The sequence below is a fragment of the Plecotus auritus genome (genome assembly GCF_963455305.1).
Source record: "Plecotus auritus genome assembly, chromosome: X".
Classification (NCBI taxonomy): domain Eukaryota; kingdom Metazoa; phylum Chordata; class Mammalia; order Chiroptera; family Vespertilionidae; genus Plecotus; species Plecotus auritus.
Genome location: NC_137784.1, coordinates 25,503,562 through 25,522,518, shown reverse-complemented (window position 1 = coordinate 25,522,518; position 18,957 = coordinate 25,503,562). Strand labels below are relative to the sequence as shown.

Genomic DNA, 18,957 nt, shown 5'->3' with positions numbered 1-18,957 from the left:
ATGGGCAGTCGGATATCCCTTGAGGGGTCCCAGATTGGAGAGGGTGCAGGCTGTGCTGAGGGACACACACCTCTGCTCCCCCCCCCCCGTGCATGAATTTCCTGCACTGGGCCTCTAGTTCTTTATATAATTTATTTTTAGACGAAGTAATGGAGATTTACTACTGAAAAATAATATGAGAGCAAATAAGGTTATTTTGTCAGGACATTTCAATAAGGTTTCTTTTGACCTAAGTAAATAAAATGTGAAATCTCTCAATTTTAAATTTTTCTCAGATGTACTCATTTTTTGAACACTGACTAATATGATTACATTTACAGTAATTCAAAGATAGGCTTTTGCTTCAAAAAAGCATTTTAATAAATCAAGATCATTTATTTTTCTGTCCATTTGACTCAATACTAATTTCCAGCTTAGGAAAAAATAATTTTTAGAAGTGTGAGTTCGGTGAAGTTCATTCTTAATAATTTTCCCCTCTGCCTGACCTGCGTGGCTCAGTGGTTGAGCTTTGACCTATGAACCAGAATCACATAACTGGGCATGCAGGAGGCAGCCAATCAATGATTCTCTTTCATCATTAATGTTTCTATCTCTCTCTCCCTCTCCCTTCCTTTCTGCAATCAATAAAATTATATTTAAAAAATAATAATTTCCCTCCCCGCTAATCTCTTGGTATAAGAAGTCCTTGGGGATTTTCCTCTTGAGTATTTATATGTAACCCATGAAGAATATCATTTGCATTTTAAGTTGAAATTTCCTGACTTTTAGATGAAAAGAGGTACTAAAATTTTTGGAGTTGTGAGGTCCCCCTTCTTTAAAGCATTCACATAATACTGATCAAATATTTGCTAAGCTATTAATTTGTCCAGACAATGTGTTAAGTTCAGGGATGCAAGAATAACTAAGTCATGCTACTGATGATCAGGAAACCTCTCCTATAATGGGAGGAGGCTGTGCTAGGGGCCCATGTTAGACTATGCAGGTATTGCAAAGGAGGGAAAAATCATTTCTATATGGGCTGGGTGTGAGGGTTAAGAGGAAAGGCTCAGGAATACTTTTTTCAGAAGAAATGACAGGTAATAGACTCTTTTAATTATACTACAGTACCTACTCATTATAGGAGAATAAATAATATTTCATTTATTTAGATGAGACTATTGTTCTGTAATACATTTATATAATATTTGAAAGAATGTGGAATTGACCATATCAATTATTTTTCAGATTTCATTTTAGTTTTAATATCCAATACCAACATCACTCATGTTTAATTTCATATATCAATTAATTTAATAATATATATAAAATAATACTAATATGTAATAATTAAGTTACTTAATTATAAAACATAAATGATATTTAAAATTGCTTCTGTACTCTTAATTTTTTAAAATTTTCCATTGTAGATGAAAGAGAAGATGTTCAAAAGAAAACATTCACAAAATGGATAAATGTACAATTTTCTAAGGTAAGGATATTTTGTTACTTCTCTTTTTAAGATATAAGTTGCTGAATATTCAAAATGACCTACATACCTGAGTGTAATTTAAATATCCATATTGTTTTTCCATAGTGTCATTTTATTTTAGCTGTGCAAATCTGGGCATATAATGTTGACTTTTAATTAAGGAAAGTACAGCATAATATATGGTAAAGAGAAATTATTTAATTTGACAAAGTGTATCTTTGGTTGTTCTTGATAGTGTGAGTTTCTTTAATGATATCAGTTATCAGAGAATTTTAATATCCATCTTCCATCAAGTAGCTAGTATATGTCACAGATGAGAAGATATGAGGGATTTTCATTATTCTGAAATTATCATTTTTTTGTCTTTCTTGGTCTTTACCAAGTTCAAGAAAAACTGATATAACTTGACTCTATTTGGCCCTACCACTTTGAGCATGTGTCAAATAATTTAAGAAAACTAACATTAAGAGTGCAACATAAGGAGGTTTGTGTGGGTTTTAAGGTTATAAAGACTTGGATACAAATTTAATAATTCTGGGAGTACCGAGATGACGGCATAGGTAAATGCCAGTACTCACTGCCTCTGTCAACCACATCAAAATTACAACTAAAATACAGAACACTCATCATGCAGAACCACCTGAAATCAGGCTGAGTGGAAGTCCTACTAATTATCTGAGAGATGCAAATCAAAACAATGAGGTGCCATTTCATACCTGTCAGAATGGCTATCATCAACAAATTAACAAAGGACAAGTGCTGGTGAGGATCATAGAAAAAGGAACCCTCGTGCACTGCTGGTGGGAATGCAGACTGGTGACGCCACTGTGAAGAACAATATGGAGTTTCCTCAAAAATCTAAAAATTAAACTTCCATTTGACCCAGTAATACCACTTCTAGGAATATATCCCAAGAAAACAGAAACACCAATCAGAAAGGATATATGCATCCTTATGTTCATAGCAGCACAATTCACCAAAGCTAAGATTTGGAAACAGCCTAAGTGCCCGTCAGCAGATGACTGGATTAAAAAACTGTGGCACATCTACACAATGGAATAGTACGCTGCGGTAAAAAAGAAGGAATTCTTACCATTTGTAACAGCATGGATGGACCTGGAGAGCATTATGCTAAGTGAAATAAGCCAGTCAGAGAAAGATAAATATCACATGATCTCACTCATTTGTGGAATATAAAGAACATCATAAACTGAGGAACAAAAATAGATACAGAGACAAAGAAGCATGGAACAGACTGTAAAACTACAGCGGAAAGGCTGGGGAGGTTTGTGGTGGGGGGGGGGAGAGATCAACCAAAGGACTTGTATACATGCATATAAGCCTAATCAATCGACACTGACACTGGGTGTGGGGTGGGGGCATGTGTTGGGGTCTAGGGGAGGTAGGGGAGGACAATGGGGGATAAAGGAGACATATGTACTACTATTTGTAATACTTTAAACAATTAAAAAAAAACTAAAGAAGAAAAGAAAAAAGCACATTGAGACTGGTAGGAGGGAGAGAGGCACAGAATGAGCTGGTCCAACACCCATGTGTGGTGTTTTTTTAATGGGGAGGGATAGCTCCAAAGCCTCCCCTGAGAAGCAGTGTTCCCAGCTCCACACCAGACCACCAGCCCAGAATTCCAGAGCTGGGAAGAGAAGTCCCCATAATTTTAGACTGTAAAATCCAGTGGGGATTATGGCTGAGTGACACAATGGAGGCTACTGGAGTCCCGGGTATTTCTCTTAAAGAACCCTTGCATGAACTTATATGGTCCCACATACTCTGAGCTCCAGCACTAGGTGGCAGGTTTGGGGGAATGCAGAAACATATGGGGAGGAACTGGACTGTCTGGCATCAGAGCAGGAACTTGGGGTGGCTTTCTCCCAGAAGGGGTGCTCACAGGGGTCATTGTTCCTGTGTTGGGACCTCTCCTATCACAGAGCTGACTGGCAGCCATATCTGAGTTTCCATTAGCATGACCCACACTCTGTGCTCTGCTCTGGTGAATCCCTGAGACCCCATGCCATCCAATTTGTAGTCCCACCCAAACTGCTTATAGCTGCTTTTCCATTTGAATGGCCTGTCCTGGCTCAGGCTTAGACTTTGCTAAAATCTCTTAAACAAGAAGCAGCTGGCAACAGCATGCTAGAAACCTATCAATGAAACCTAGAGACATGGCACTAGCACCAGCCTGCCTTGCTTCACAGCTGGGCCTTGCCTGGGTACTTCCTAATCCAATACAAGTAGAAGCCATCTACAGATCTCTCTGTAGCTCCTGCTGTGTGGCCCCAGACAATGACTGACTTTTTACCTGCTTGGAGCCCCTAGAACCAGTGCATCCAGTGGACAGCTTCAGACCATACCAGATTACAACTCTACATATCCACAAATGACACATTCAAGGGACAGACTCTGAGCACCAATGCCCCACTGAAACAAGTTCTGCTCCATAGGGCAGTTCTTCCATTGTAGATGCAGCTGGTCCTCACAGCCAATTCACCTGGAGGTCAATTCCTCCCAATGATTCCAATAGAAATCAAGGCTCAACTACAAGACTGTGCACACAGACCACACAGAGGCACACCTAGAGTGCCCAGCTCAGGTGACTGGAGAAGCTGAGCCTTTGGGCCCTACAGAACACCTACTATACAAGGGCACTCTACCAATTCCAGGAGACATAGCAGCTCTACCTAATACATAGAAACAAACACAGGGAAGCAGCCAAAATGGGGAGACAAAGAAACATGTCACAAATGAAAGAAAAGGAACCAAGCAAACTACTGGATACAATGTCCAAAACAATGGTTATAAGGTTACTCAAGGATCTTAATGAAAGTTTCCAGGGACTTAATGAGAGCTTCAAGGGACTTAGTGAGACTTTCAAGGATCTTAGTGAAAATGTCAAAGACATGTAAAAGGGCCAGTCAGAAGTTAAGCATACACTAACTGAAATAAAGAATAATTTACAGGGACTCAACAGTAGACTCTGAGAATCAAATCAACAATTTGGAATATGAGAAAGCAAAAAAATACCCAATCAGAAGAGCAAAAAAAAGAAGAGAGACCAAGATATTGAAAACCTATTTGAAGAAATAATGACATAAAACTTCCCCCACCTGGTGAAAGAAATACTTACAAGTCCAGGAAGCCCAGAGAGTCCCAAACAAGAGAAATCCAAAGAGTCCCACACCAAGACACATCATAATTAAAATGCCAAGAGTGAAAGACCAAGAGAGAATCTTAAAAGCAGCAAGAGAAAACCAGTTAGTTACCTACAAGGGAGTGGCCATACAACTATCAGCTGATTTCTCAACAGAAACTTTGCAGGCCAGATGGGAGTGGCAAGAAATATTCAAAGTGATGAATAGCAAGAACCTACAACCAAAATTACTTTACCCAGCAAAGCTATCATTTAGAATTGCAGGTCAGATAAAGAGCTTCACAGACAAGAAATAGCTAAAGGAGTTCATCACCATCAAACCAGTATTACATGAAAAGCTGATGGGTATTCTTTGAGAAGAGGAAGAGGAAGAAGAAAAAGAAGAAAAGAAAAGAAGAAGAAGATCAATAATATGAACAATAAAATGGCAATAAATACATTTCTATCAATAATTGAATCTAAAAATCAAAATAAATGAACAAGAAATCTAACAAATAAAATAGAATCAGAGGCGTGGAAACATGGAACAGACTGTCTAATCTCAGAGGGAAGGAGTGAGGTGGGTGTGGGAAGAGATTAACCAAAGACCTTATATGCATCTATGCATTACCTATGAACACAGACAATAGGGTAGTGAAGGCCTGGGGTGGGGCGGGAACAGGGTAGAGGGAGACATTGAGGGAAAAAAAGAGGGAATATCTGTAATACTCTCAACAACAAAGATTAAAAATAAATAACTAAAAATAAATCTAGTAATTCTGGATTTGGGAAAACCAAATGCTTTGAGTCAGTTTCCTCATCTTTCTATCATGTATGTGTGTATACATGCATATTGTGTAATGGGAAAAGAAAGGTAATAAAATACAGTCCTCTATGCAAGGCTTTAAGTGATTATTTTGTATGTTATTGTGAGGATTAAGAGTTACTATGATACAGATTTTCTGTTCGGGTCTAAGTTCATTGTCTTGCCAAATCAAAGAAAGAGTTCACAGACAAAGAGATGAGCAAAAGCAGTGTTATTACAGAAAATCTCCCTGCTGCAGGGAGGGAACCCAAGCAGGTTGCTGCAGAAGTTTCTTTGTCTAGGGGTTAATATGTGCCCTGCAAACTTTCCGTTGATTGATCTGAAAACTTCGGCCCTAGCAACATTCATACATTTTAAACTTCAGGATTCCCATTCATTTTCCCTGCCCTGTGTGTCCAGCCCATGACCAGGGCCCTTTGTTCTTATGATTTTACATGGGACAGGGTGTGGGACGAACTGGTTCCTGCTCAAGCCTGCAGAATTCAGCTGCATTTCCCTTTTACATTTCTCTCCCCCTAGTCCCGTCCCTAACTGCCTAGCCACTTCTAAGTCTTCAACTATATGTAAAAACTCCTAGTGCAATGCTTGATACTCTTAATATATATGAATTCCTCATGAGTCTGTCTCATTTTGTAAAAGCCTTGGTAATGGATCCAAAACAATCCAATGGGAGATATGATCTAAATAGTGCTCTCTATACTGTCACAAAAGATTTGAGTATCATCCATTCTTTGTGGTATTTGATAGCAAAATTTTGCCAGGTACCCTTTAGTATATTGGCAAGAAATTAAGTTACTGGATTTGAACTAATCAAATTCCACTTGTATTTACTTTCTGAATTAATAATTAAATGTTGATATTACAGAGCTTTAAACAATAAACATAACGAGGAACATGTTTTTAAAATTTCAAGGTTTTTTTTTAACTAAGTGGGATACAAATAGTAAAAAAGAATAAGGTATAACAACACAAATGAAGAAGAATAAATGAAAAATAAACTCAGAAATATTTAAGATAGGAATTCATAATTTTTAGAATATTTACCAGATGGATGTGTATGGTTTGATTTCTGTATCTACTGTCTTCGTTAAAATTTTCTTATATTTTGAATTTTTAAATAGGCAATAGATATAGGCTTTCAAACAAATATATAGAAAATTTGGCATTATAGAGATATTTGAAATAATAAATGCAACATAATATTCTGAATCTTTGCCTGGCTGCATGGCTCAGTGGTTGAGTGTCAACCTATACCAGGAGGTCAGAGTACGATTCCCAGTCAGGGCATAAGCCCTGGTTGCCAGCTCAATCCCCAGTGTGGAGCATGCAGGAGGCAGCTGATCAATGATTCTCTCTCATCATTGATGTTTCTCTCTCTCTCTCTCTCTCCCTTCCTCTCTGAAATCAATACAAATATATTTAAAAGTACTCTGAATCTTTGAATTAAATCAATGAGTTATTTTAATAAGGTATGTAACCATGACAAAGACAAACACAAAGTGAATTCTCATTCCAGAAATCTAAATAGAACATCCCTCTCTATACATTGACATTTTTAAGTGTCATTTACCATAACTCATGTGCTAATATACAAAACTTTGTTTGATATCTTATCCTCTATGAATACATTTTTGGCATTGCCTTAGAGCAATTTTTCTCAACCCTCATGAGTGCCCATATTTTAAAAGCTGTGGGATAATCACATGGCTGAGTGCACTGACTGTTCTGTTCATAAGTATCCTCCCTCAAATTCAGCTCCCACTTATTTCATTTATTTTATAAGTGTTCTCCCTAAACCAATTAAAATTACATCAAGAGAGTCACCATTCTTTCAAATATAAAAGTTTCATATTTGGGCATATCCTAGATACCAGGAATATAAATAAATGTTTGTAAAAACAGAGGAAAAATATTTAGAGACAAAATTCATGTGTGTGTGTGTGTGTGTGTGTGTGTGTGTGTGTGTGTGTTCATTTTTCATTTAGAGAACTTGAAAAAATATATTTTCCATGTTATCTGATTTTGTCTTGGCAACAGTTTAGGTACATGACTAAGTTATATTTATACATTTATGAAGATAATGAGAATTAAGATAAAGCTGATTGATTCAGTTTAAGCCATTTGGTGATACCAAGAGCTAGACATAACTGAGATATGTCATTTGACACATGCTTGTTGAATCACTTCATGGCATTCAGAAGACTTCTAGGAGACACGGAATTAATTTAAGTTCTGTTTTCTGAGCTCTTGGAACCTACACATTTGGAAGATGTTGGATAATTGCTAAATGAAGTAGCACTGAGTGGGCTATGGGTGTTCAATACTCTGGTATTAGAATGAATCCTTCTAGATTCATCCATTATGAAGAAAGTTCTACAGACTAAGAAACTCTAAAGTAGCAATTTTCAACCTCTCTAATCTCATAAACTAATTACTAAATTTCTGAGGCACACCAAAAAACGTATTATATTTTTTGCCGATTGGACAAAGTACATAGGTATAATTTTGATTCATTCATACCAGATGGCTATTGTTGTGTTGGTTGTTGATTCATTCATACCAGATGGCTATTGTTGTGTTGGTTGTTGTCATTCTTTTATTTGACAGTCTAAGGGAACAAAGGGCAGTGCCCTGACTACATAGTCAGGTATTGCATGTTTTAAAAATTCTTGCTGCACACAGGTTGAAAATCGGTGCTCTAAAGGAAACAGCATCAAAGAGCAAGACACTCAGACTAAGAAAATGGGAACAAATTGAAGGCAGGAATGTGTTTTCTTTGTAACCTCAATGATAATTACTAGTGCGCTAAATAAATGTAATAGTTCATTCTAGTCATTAATACAGATAATTGAATATATGCTAAGTTTAAGAAAAAAAGAAAAGTTCTGAGTGGAAAAGGCTATGTTGAAGACTCTAAAAAGACAGAAAAAGCAATGAAAAATCATCTGTCTGTGTGGAACTAGACAAAGACAAATACACAGCAATAAAAATAAATCTGATGAGTTAAAATGTTTATCAGTGAGGCATACACACACATATACATAGTATTTTTTTAAAGTATAGAGAGACAGCAAAGTAGTTCCTTGTTATTTTGTTAAACTACATAAAGGATACTTTAAGGGGAAATGTGATTAAATATAGCCTTATCATTTGTGTCATTTGAAGCCAAATGTACCTGTGTATAGTAATTGCAACTGATTTTTCACACAGCCTGTAGCATTTTAAAATAGGCCCTATATCTTTTGCAAAATAACTCTTCTATTAACCTTCGATTCTAAAAATTTATACTAGAATGTGAATAAATCATATCTATTCTCTAAAAATAAGCAAGCATTATTTATCTCCACATAAACACAAAGCCATTGCTAGGAAAGATTAATTCAAGGTAAATATTCTATTCATATAATTTGTAGATATTTTATAATTCTACAAAACTGTACCACAGATATAATTCACATGATAAGTATCTTGTTCATTCACACAGGCTCATTCACATAAGCTTTTGAAATCATGACCAAAAATAATTTTGTCATAAAATTTGCTTGATGTTTGTGATAGAGATAAAGCAATCTGTGGGGACAAATATTTACTTTACTACCAGATCAACTGAAAGATTTAAAACATTTCCCAATGACTTATATAATGGTTATGAGCTTATACCAGATTTAGTAATTATCTTTATTTCCATTCTCTCTCTACACTTTTTTGTGTGATTCTTCCAAAAGCAATATACTTTTTATTTGACTTAAATGAAGTAGAAATGCATTCTTGGTTCTGTCTATGAACTTCACAAAAGCCCATGATATGATAATAAATTTATGTCCTCATGATATATATGACCATACATAGAAAGCCAGGACTAACTCAGGATAAAAAACATGAGACAATTAATTGATATAATATACCTTTTCCAAGAATGCATTATAATTTACTTTCTAGCCAGCATGATGAGCATTAAATAAAGAAAATTAACACTAAAATTGTGACTCAGTAAATCAGGCTTCTTTACAGAGCTCTGTACAATGGAGCCTTAGGGAAATTCATTATATCCACACTTGAATTCATCTTGGAAAGAAAGTTAAACATAAATTCAAATTCCTTGAGTGTTATTTTCCTTATATGCCCATGCCCACTTTGTAAGAAAACATATTAAAAGAGTTTTATAAATAGTAAAACATAAACATAAAATATTGCCATTTTTAATGCTGTATAATATATTTTTTGAATTGAAGGGATTATATGTTTATGCAATTTTCCTTTGATGCCTGCTCATTTCTTTTTTGAACTTGGTTTTAGCTACCTTCTTTGGATGCTACGGGGAGAATAGATCATTTATTTGTTATGTTATCATGCTATACACTTTATGCCAAACTATGCCCTCAATATGCACACACAAACCCAGAAATAGTCATATACACGCCTTGTAAGTATGTTACATGTAAAGTTAATTAAATGGTTACATTGTATAAAAGGAAGATACTGGAACATAGGGGCAAAACATTGTTTCAGTGAAAGAGAAAGTGGTAACAATATGTATATCCCTTTCCTCTATGTTCATTCTAAATTTATACATAACTAACATATTATATACAGGGGTAGACAAAAGTAGGTTTATAGCAATACAAATAAATAATACAATAACTAATAAATAAATAATAATGCAAGAATAAACTTTGTTTCTCATGATCACAACTGTAAACATACTTTTGCCTTCTCCTATATTATTATTATACTAGAGGCCCAGTGCATGAATCCATGCACCAGTGGGGTCCCTCAGCCTGGCCTGTGGGATCAGCCAAAACCAGCTCTCTGACATCCCCTAAGGGGTCCCATATTGTGAGAGAGCGCAGGCCAGGCCAAGGGACCCCACCGGTGCACAATTGGGAGGTTGGCCTGCCAGGTAGGGACTGTGGGAGGGGTCCAGGGTGTGGTCTGCCCCAACACGCTCAGTCCTGACCCCAGCAGCAAACTAACCTACCGGTCGACTGTCTACCCCCTGTTGGTCAGTGCACATCACAGCAAGCAGTTGAGCAACCTTAGCATATCATTAGCATATTATGCTTTGATTGGTTGAACAGATGACCAGACAACTGGACACTTAGCATATTAGACTTTTATTATATAGGATAAGGGGTCTGATTTAACAGAAGTAATTGAGCAGTCTACTGTATCATGGAAAGTTCACCAGAGATATAAACAGACCACTCTGTGCCTCTGGATTCCTGTTTCTCATATCTGTTTGGTATCAGGAAGAATTAGATCACTAGAGAGGATGAAGGACAGTGAACCAGGTCTCTGGACCACTATAAGCAGCTCATATAAGGCTTTGGTAAAATTTGAATCATTTTGTATGGTTGCTGTAGAGAGGTGAATATTGCTACAGGAAACTAAAGAAATTCCCATTTCAGAAATAGTGAAGATTAGGAACTTTTTTTCATGTATATCCTTATATTAATAATACTATTGAGAGTTATATTTTTATGATAACTTGCTCCAAAGACCTTATGAGATAAGTATTTGAGATGAGCTATGGTAAATGAGAGCTTAGGTGGCTTGCTCAAGGTAAATGGAAGAGATGAAGCTGAAACCCAGCAAACTGAACTCTAAAACCTGTGTTACTATTGTGATAATTCCACCTACCAAATGATACATTTTTCTTGGGACACTTGTCACAAAACTGATAAGTTTTATGAGAAGTGAAGAGGAGGGTTTAAAGACATTAAACACTTAAGAATAGAAGGTATTTAATGTTTACAATACCAATAGAGATTTTAACCTACCTTTGAATGGTTAGTAACCTCAAAACTCAACCATTGTTTATATTTTTAATTGATTCTTTCTGAATGATTTCCAAAACATTAAATGTTAATACTACATGCTGCTAAGTTTTGGTGAGTGAAGTACTCTAGTTTTCAATATAATCATGTAAATTATGACTTTTTTATTTATTAATATTTTAATTTCCACTAATCATAAATAAATTATTGTGTATGAGGGATTTTCATTGGATTTATTGGGGGTGACATTCATTAATAAAATTATATAGGTTTCAGGTGTACAATTCTATAATACATCATTTGTATATTGTATTGTGTGTTCACCACCCAAAGCAAGTCTCCTTTCATCACCATTTATCCTTCCTTTACTCTCTTCTACCTCCCCCAAATCCCTTTCACTCTGCTAATCCCTATCTGTTGTCTGTGTCTATGAATTTGTTTGTTTGTTTATCTGTTTGTTTTTGCTTAATCCCTTCACCTTTTTTCATGGGGAGCAGGCTGAAAACTGTCAGAGGGGATGGTAGAAAAGAAATATTTTAAATATTTAAAATAATTTAATGAGAAATGCAAAGTATTGCTTTATTGGCATGTGGACTCTTTAACATCTACACTAGATGTTAAGATGACTTCTAGCATGACGTGTCTCTGTTTGCAAGTGAGATAATTATGCTAATGGTTTAATCCACTGAGAACCATTTCCTTGAATGTTTTCCTGAATCTAATCTTTGCAAAGTACCCAATAAACAAAGGATAGCATTCAGTTAGTGAAAGGAAAATTGGATTGTGATAGGACTCACAGTTCTCAATAGAAGACAAGTAATTTGTTGTTTATATTGCACTCTTTCTTAAAAATATGTTTTTCTTGATCAACTCACTGTTACTTAGCTCTTAATAATTCTAGGTAGTTTTGCAAGGTACACATGTTTTGCTTTTTAAGCCACTGTGCTCTGAAATATCTTACGAGAATATTGGAATTATTGATTGCTATACCTTCATATATGGAATAGTCTCAGTGGCAAGCATATTTAGCTGGTAAATGTAAATATTTACCAATTAGCATGATTGTTGTTAGCAAAAAAATTTCTCTGTAGCTGATAGGCAAATGCATTAGTTATCTAATTCATTCTGTCTTAGAGTCCTACCTATCTTTCTAGCAAAACATATTAAAGTCTTTGACTTTATTTCCATTATGGAAAGAATAGTTGGTATTTTGGTACAATGAGACATATGGTTATTAAAATAATCTTTCAATGTTTAACAGTTATCTATTGAGTGACAACTATGTGAAGAGACAGAAATCAATGTATAAAAATATTGTACATTGATAAAGGCATAATACAGCATGGTTTTTCCTCTCTAGGAGATTATCATCTAAAGGAGGAAACAATTATATAAAAAACTAGAGGTCCAGCGTGCTAAATTGCGCAAGACCCAGACCCACCCTGCGCAAGCTATGGGACCCCAGACCTGCCAGCCCCATGCGAGCCCGCGCCAGCCCCGCGCGAGCCCCGCGAGCTGTGAGTCCTGGCCCGCGAGAGGTGCTCCATGCACCTCCTGGTGACAGGTTGTTTGGTCATTCTGCCGTTACGGCATCATGACCACAGGCCTTTTATGATATAGATAATTAAAATAAAACATGACCTGTAATAGAAGTGCTATGGGAACATAGAAAAAAGAATGACTAATTGCTTTGGAAAGGGGGACTTCTTTTGAAAAGAGGGACCATTTAATCTGAGGTTTTCCATAAAAAGACAATTGAAAGAGAGATGAAAGCAGTAGGAATTGCATGTAGAAACTTGGAAAGATTGAGGAAATTTTATCTTTCTGGTGGGGAGTGCCAAGGAGATCTGTGTGAGATCTGAGATTGTGAGAGGAAGCATGATGCTATTCCTGAATAATTATATTATTGTTGGGGTGGGTTAAGCCAAAAATGAAATATTGATTTGATCATGTTAAAATTAAACTTTTGGCTAAAAAATGTGAAGTTTTAAAACAATAGGCAATGACTGAGTAATTAGGCTACCCTATAACCACTAATCCTTTATGCAAATTTGAGTCAGAAGCATATATTTTGCATTTAAGGAATAGACATATACATCTAAAGTAAAAATGCAGCCTGGCTGCTGTGGCTCAGGATTGACCTATGAATCAGGAGGTCACTGTTCAATTCCCAGTCAGGGCACATGCCAGTAGGGGACATACAGGAGGTAGCTGATCAATGATTCTAATCATTGATGTGTCTATCCTTCTCCCTTCCTCTCTGAAATCAATAAAAATATTTTAAAATAATAAAATTAATATAGTGAAAATACAAATGGCTTACATTTTTTGTAGATTTGTTTGATATCTCATATACTTGTCAGTATGCCACATCAGGCTCAAATGTTGTTGAAATAGAATGCTGGGACACACAGCCAGAGTTTCTTAATTCACAGGTTTAGGGAGAGCCCAGGAACTTACATTTGTAACAAGTTCCAAGTTGGAACAAGCTTCTATTATTAAAATTACCTGCAACTATTATGTCAGGCAGTGAATATCATGAATATTCTGTATGTGCCTTAAGTCCCTATTCTTCATAAACAGTTATCCTATATAATAAAAGCATAATATGCAAATTTACCAAATGGCAGAATGACCAGTCGCTATGACACACACTGACCACCTGGGGGCAGATGCTCAATGCAGGAGCTGCCCCCTGTTGGTCAGTGCACTCCCACAGAGGGAGCACTGTGCCTCTGAGGCAGCACTAAGGAGCAGCAAGCCCGGCTTCTGGGTGAGTGGCCCTGGGCTCATGGCTGGTGAGTGCAGTGGCGGTAGTGTTAAGGAGCGAGGGGTCCTGGACTGTGAGAACCCTGGACTGCAAGAGGGGGGGGATTGGGCCTAAGCTGGCAGGCGGACATCCCCCTAGAGGTTTCAGACTGTGAGAGGGCACAGGTCAGGCTGAGGGAGGAACACCCCCTGCCCAAGTGCATGAATATTGTGCACCGGGCCTCTAGTTTATATATAAGAAAACATGCTTTGACAACCATACATGTAGTCTGCATTCACTAACATTATTTATTGAGCACCTGTTACATATCACGTGTTCTAGGTTTTTGAACATGACGGTAAAGTGACATGCTGATGCTGCTGGTCTGAGAACCACACTTTGGGAACCACTGCCATAGAATGTCAGTGATTTAATCAGGTCTGTTGTAAGGAAGGTTTGAAGTAAACTCATCTAGGAATTTTATGAACACTCAGTGGGGAATGATCTTTCCCATTTTTTAGCTTAGAATCACTATACTTGATTAAATTTGGGTTCTATCTTGATGGGTCTATACTCAATAATAGAATTGGGCTGGCATTAAAAGATTTAAAACCTACCAATCAGATATCTATTACATATATATAGATATAAGGTATCCCAAAAAATGTGTACACACTAACAGCTGATAGCTCAATTGATGTTTCTTTTCAGGTTTAACCCATTGGACTTAATACTTATTCAAAGTGTGTATACACTTTTTGGGACACCCTATACATATACACACATGCATATATATCTTACAATGGATTCCTTGGAGTATCAGGACAACACTCTAACCAGCCAAGCCACCCAGCCAGGGCACAATAGTATTCTGGTACAAGTCTTAAAAATATGTATCTTATTGGAACAGATATCTAAAATTTACCTAAATTTTTCAGTGGATACAGTCTTTCAATTTATTTTTTGTTCATTATTTTTCTTCTGCAGAAGAATATCATTTCATTAGCTTTCTGAGGGTCTCCCTCTGTGTTCTACTTAATGGGCTATGTGGTTTTTTTTGTGTGTTTTTTTTGTTTGTTTTTTTATCTTACTAAGGTTCCTTTGGCCTCCTAGAATTCTCAATCAATTTATGATCATGATAGCTAGAACACAAAGAGTTAAGATCACATCTGACAGTAATCTGTTGGTATAAGTTCAACAGTAGAAACCTCTCTTGTACTGAAGCCATAGGCAGATTTTTTAAAGTTCTTAAATTACAAAAGGTGGAATTAGGTTTTAAAAATCCTTTGCTTAATCTTATGCCAATTTATTCCTTAATTTCACTATCTCAATTCTATGTGCAGAGAAGAGAAACAATAAAAGTAGACAAATGGTGATCAATAAATAAGTAATCACTTTAGTCATATGCAGAATTGTGACCCACTCATGGATGGAGGCAAATAGAACCCTTAATTAGAAAGATGAGTGAAGTCACCCCTTGGTTTAATTTAAGCTGTTACTTAATAAGAACAAATGAAAATTATAGATGAGTTTGCTAAATATTTTCTTATTTGATTTAGATCACCTGGCCCCCAGAAAAACCACTCTTCTCAAAATACATGATCTGTGGATGTACTTTTTATAGGAAGTGGTCCTACTATTAAAATTACCCACAACTGCAACTATTATGTTAGTCAGAGAATAAATATTTTGAACATTATGTGTATACATTAAGTTATTAATCTTCATAAATAATTTATATTTAAGGAAATGAGCTTTGCTAAAAATACACCTAAAGTCAACATTCACTAACTTATTATTTATTGTGTGCCTGTTACTTGTAAGCTGCTCCAAGTTTTTAAACATGGCAGTGAAGAGGAAGCATAGCTTTAATCATAGGGCCCTATGAAACAGATGAGCTAAACTAAGAAAGGAAACACTGAGCAAATGCCAAAACATATGGCATTCTCTGTATTTATTTGTCAACATGTTTTTTTTTTACTCTCTCTATAACTAGAATATAGAATTTCAGATAGTGATGGGTGGTAAGATGAATGATGAAAAGGGGAAGAATAGAATGGGTTGCTATTTTATATAGTGGATCCTGAGAAGACCTCTCTGAAGAGATGTATAATAAACCTGTAGAAAGGAAGAGAATGGATCATGCAAGTGTCTTGTATAAGAAAGTTCTAGTCAGGGGGAAGAACATGTACAAAGGTCCTGAGAAGGGTGTATGTATTCAAGGGACAGCAGGATGACTGGAGTAGAGTGACTGGGACTAGTATGAACTTCAGGAGTTTACTACACAATCCTCTAGCTCACCTCTCTTTTACCTTCACATCTCACATTGTAATTTATATTGCTTCCAACCACTACTTAAAGCTCTCTGTTTCCTAATCCACACTAATAAAAGAGAAAGATGCAAATTGACCATACCTTTGCAACACCCACCAGCCAATCAGGAGTGAGTATGCAAATTAAGCAAACAAAGATGGTGGGTTAATTTGCATATGCAGGCGCCAAGCGGCGGGGCGCGGGAATGCTTGCATTCTGCACCGCCCCAGCCGCTCTGGGCCTCTGGGCAGCGTGGGAAGGTGGAAAGGCAGCTCCAGGCTGGAGCAAAGGCAGATATTAGGGAAACAAATCAGGTAGGACCTAATTGACTATTGCAAAGGCCTTGGCTTCTCTATTATGGCAGACTAGAGGCCCGATGCATAAAGATTCATGCAAGAATGGGCCTTCCTTCCCCTGGCTGCTGGCACCGCCTTCACTCTGGCTGGAACCACCTTTCTGCCTTTGCTCCAGCCTAGAGTTGCCTTTCCACCTTCCCACGCTGCCCAGAGGCCCAGAGCGGCTGGGGCGGTGCAGAATGCAAGCATTCCCGCGCCCTGCCGCTTGGCGCCTGCATATGCAAATTAACCCACCATCTTTGTTTGCTTAATTTGCATACTCACTCCTGATTGGCTGGTGGGTGTTGCAAAGGTATGGTCAATTTGCATCTTTCTCTTTTATTAGTGTAGATTAGGAAACAGAGAGCTTTAAGTAGTGGTTGGAAGCAATATAAATTACAATGTGAGATGTGAAGGTAAAAGAGAGGTGAGCTAGAGGATTGTGTAGTAATCCAAGGAGAGAGAGAAAGTGAGAGAGAGAGAGGACTAGAATTAGATAATTAGGTTGGTAGCTATGGACCTGGAGAGAAATGGTCCTACTTTGAATACATTTTAAAAGTAGATAAAACAGAATTTGTTGATGGACTAGCTATGAGATTGAGAAAGTGGAGAAAACTATTTTGGCCTGAAGATAAGGAAGGATGGGATGGGATGGCTGTTTACTGGGATAAGTAAGTCTATTGAAGAAGAGGGTTTGGTGGAAAATTAGAGGTATATTTTCCATGAGAAATCATGGAAATGAATTTTAGTTTTAGCATGTTTACAGGGAAAGAGTACTTATTTTTAGGTTAATTTATTAATTAACCTCAAAGTTATAAATCAGTTTAAATTTTTAGGAAAAGCATGAAAGATACAAAGTACTTCTGTCATAGTGTGTGTGTGTGTGTGTGTGTGTGTGTGTGTGAATGTGTGTGTATATCCATTACATTTGCATTGGAGTTAACTTGATCTTTGCCTCTCCTATAATCTAGGGTGGATAAATCAGTAGATACAGGCTTGATTTACCATAGTTTCCTTCTTCATATTATTTATTATATATAACCTAAGTTAACAGCATTGTAATTATTGTTTACATACATTTTATATTTATTAACTGAGCTGGAGAGTCCAAACCTTGGTTTGATCATTACTATATACTCAGCCTAGAGCATATGCCCTGGTGTACATATATTTATTGAATGAATGGACTGGATAGAAATAAGGAAGACATGGAGAGGGAAATTGAAAACAAAATTGGTCACACTGTCCATTATCTCAGTCCTTTATTCTGTCAGCACTTATTCTTTCATCTTCTTTCATGTCCTCAAACATCACCTCTACTCGGGGCCTAAGACTGGACTTGAACTTTAGGAAGCACTCAGAAAATTTTTTTAGTATAAAACTTCAAAATATGCATTTGTAACACTGAGTTCAAGGTCTACATTTCCTTGAACCTACCCACCAAGCCATGACAGTCTTGATAGGAGGCCAGGGTGATATAAATGAAGATGACCTGGTTGGATAGATGGAAACAAGATTTGGCTAATGACTGAAAAGGGGACAGGAATGTATCTGATGGGTGCATGGTATTGTCTCAGGACACTAAACAGATATAGATACCATAAATTGGTATAAAAACAGAGAGAAAGGAGAAGAGAGTGACATGTTTGGGAACTGTTGATCGCTTTGGTTTTAATATTAAAATTTGGCCAAATGTGGTTATGAGGCATTCAGGAAATCAGTGTGAGGATAAACACTGGATTCAGAAGACTGAGTTTTAATTCCCAGTTTAGTGTTTAGTGTGTATTAACTTGAGTAAATTACTAAACTTCCTAAGCCTCAACTTCCTCATCTAATATTTATTTAAAGGATTAAAAGATGTTCTGCATGCACAGCATGTAGAATTATACCTGGAATATGGTAAACATTTAATTAGTATTGGCTATTATTATTTATATTCTTGTGAGAGCAAAAGGAATTGAATCCCTTTGAGAAGAATTTCTGAGCCTGGTGTTTGTCAGGTTTTTATTTTGCTGAGTGAAGTATGAGAACTGATGGATTTTGGTTACATAAAGTTTTGTTTAATGAGGTATGAGAACTGAATAGATTTAATAAGCAATGTATAGAAAAAATATTAGGTCTGAAACACAGCTTTATGATTAAGTTTTTAGTGTTGATGACTAGAAAAAATAGATAGGGCACCTGTGGTAAAGCCCCAGGCCATGAATGGAGTACTGGGTTAAAATATTTACAGCCTAACTCAAAGAAAAAGAGACAAAGAAGGGAAGAGAGCATAAATAAGAAGGTGTGCTTATTATTGTCAGAAGTCCACATGTTATCAGAGAAATTGGGGTGTCCTCTTCCC

General features: G+C 36.6%; 1 protein-coding gene across 1 annotated transcript in view; it reads left to right on the top strand.

Annotated features, from left to right (window-relative positions):
* The window catches only part of DMD (dystrophin), a 2,407,712-nt gene that overhangs the window by 198,819 nt on the left and 2,189,936 nt on the right, over window positions 1–18,957 (top strand). Inside the window, 1 exon segment of the mRNA XM_080651877.1 lies at window positions 1,407–1,468. Coding sequence (XP_080508003.1) covers window positions 1,407–1,468 — 62 coding nt within the window.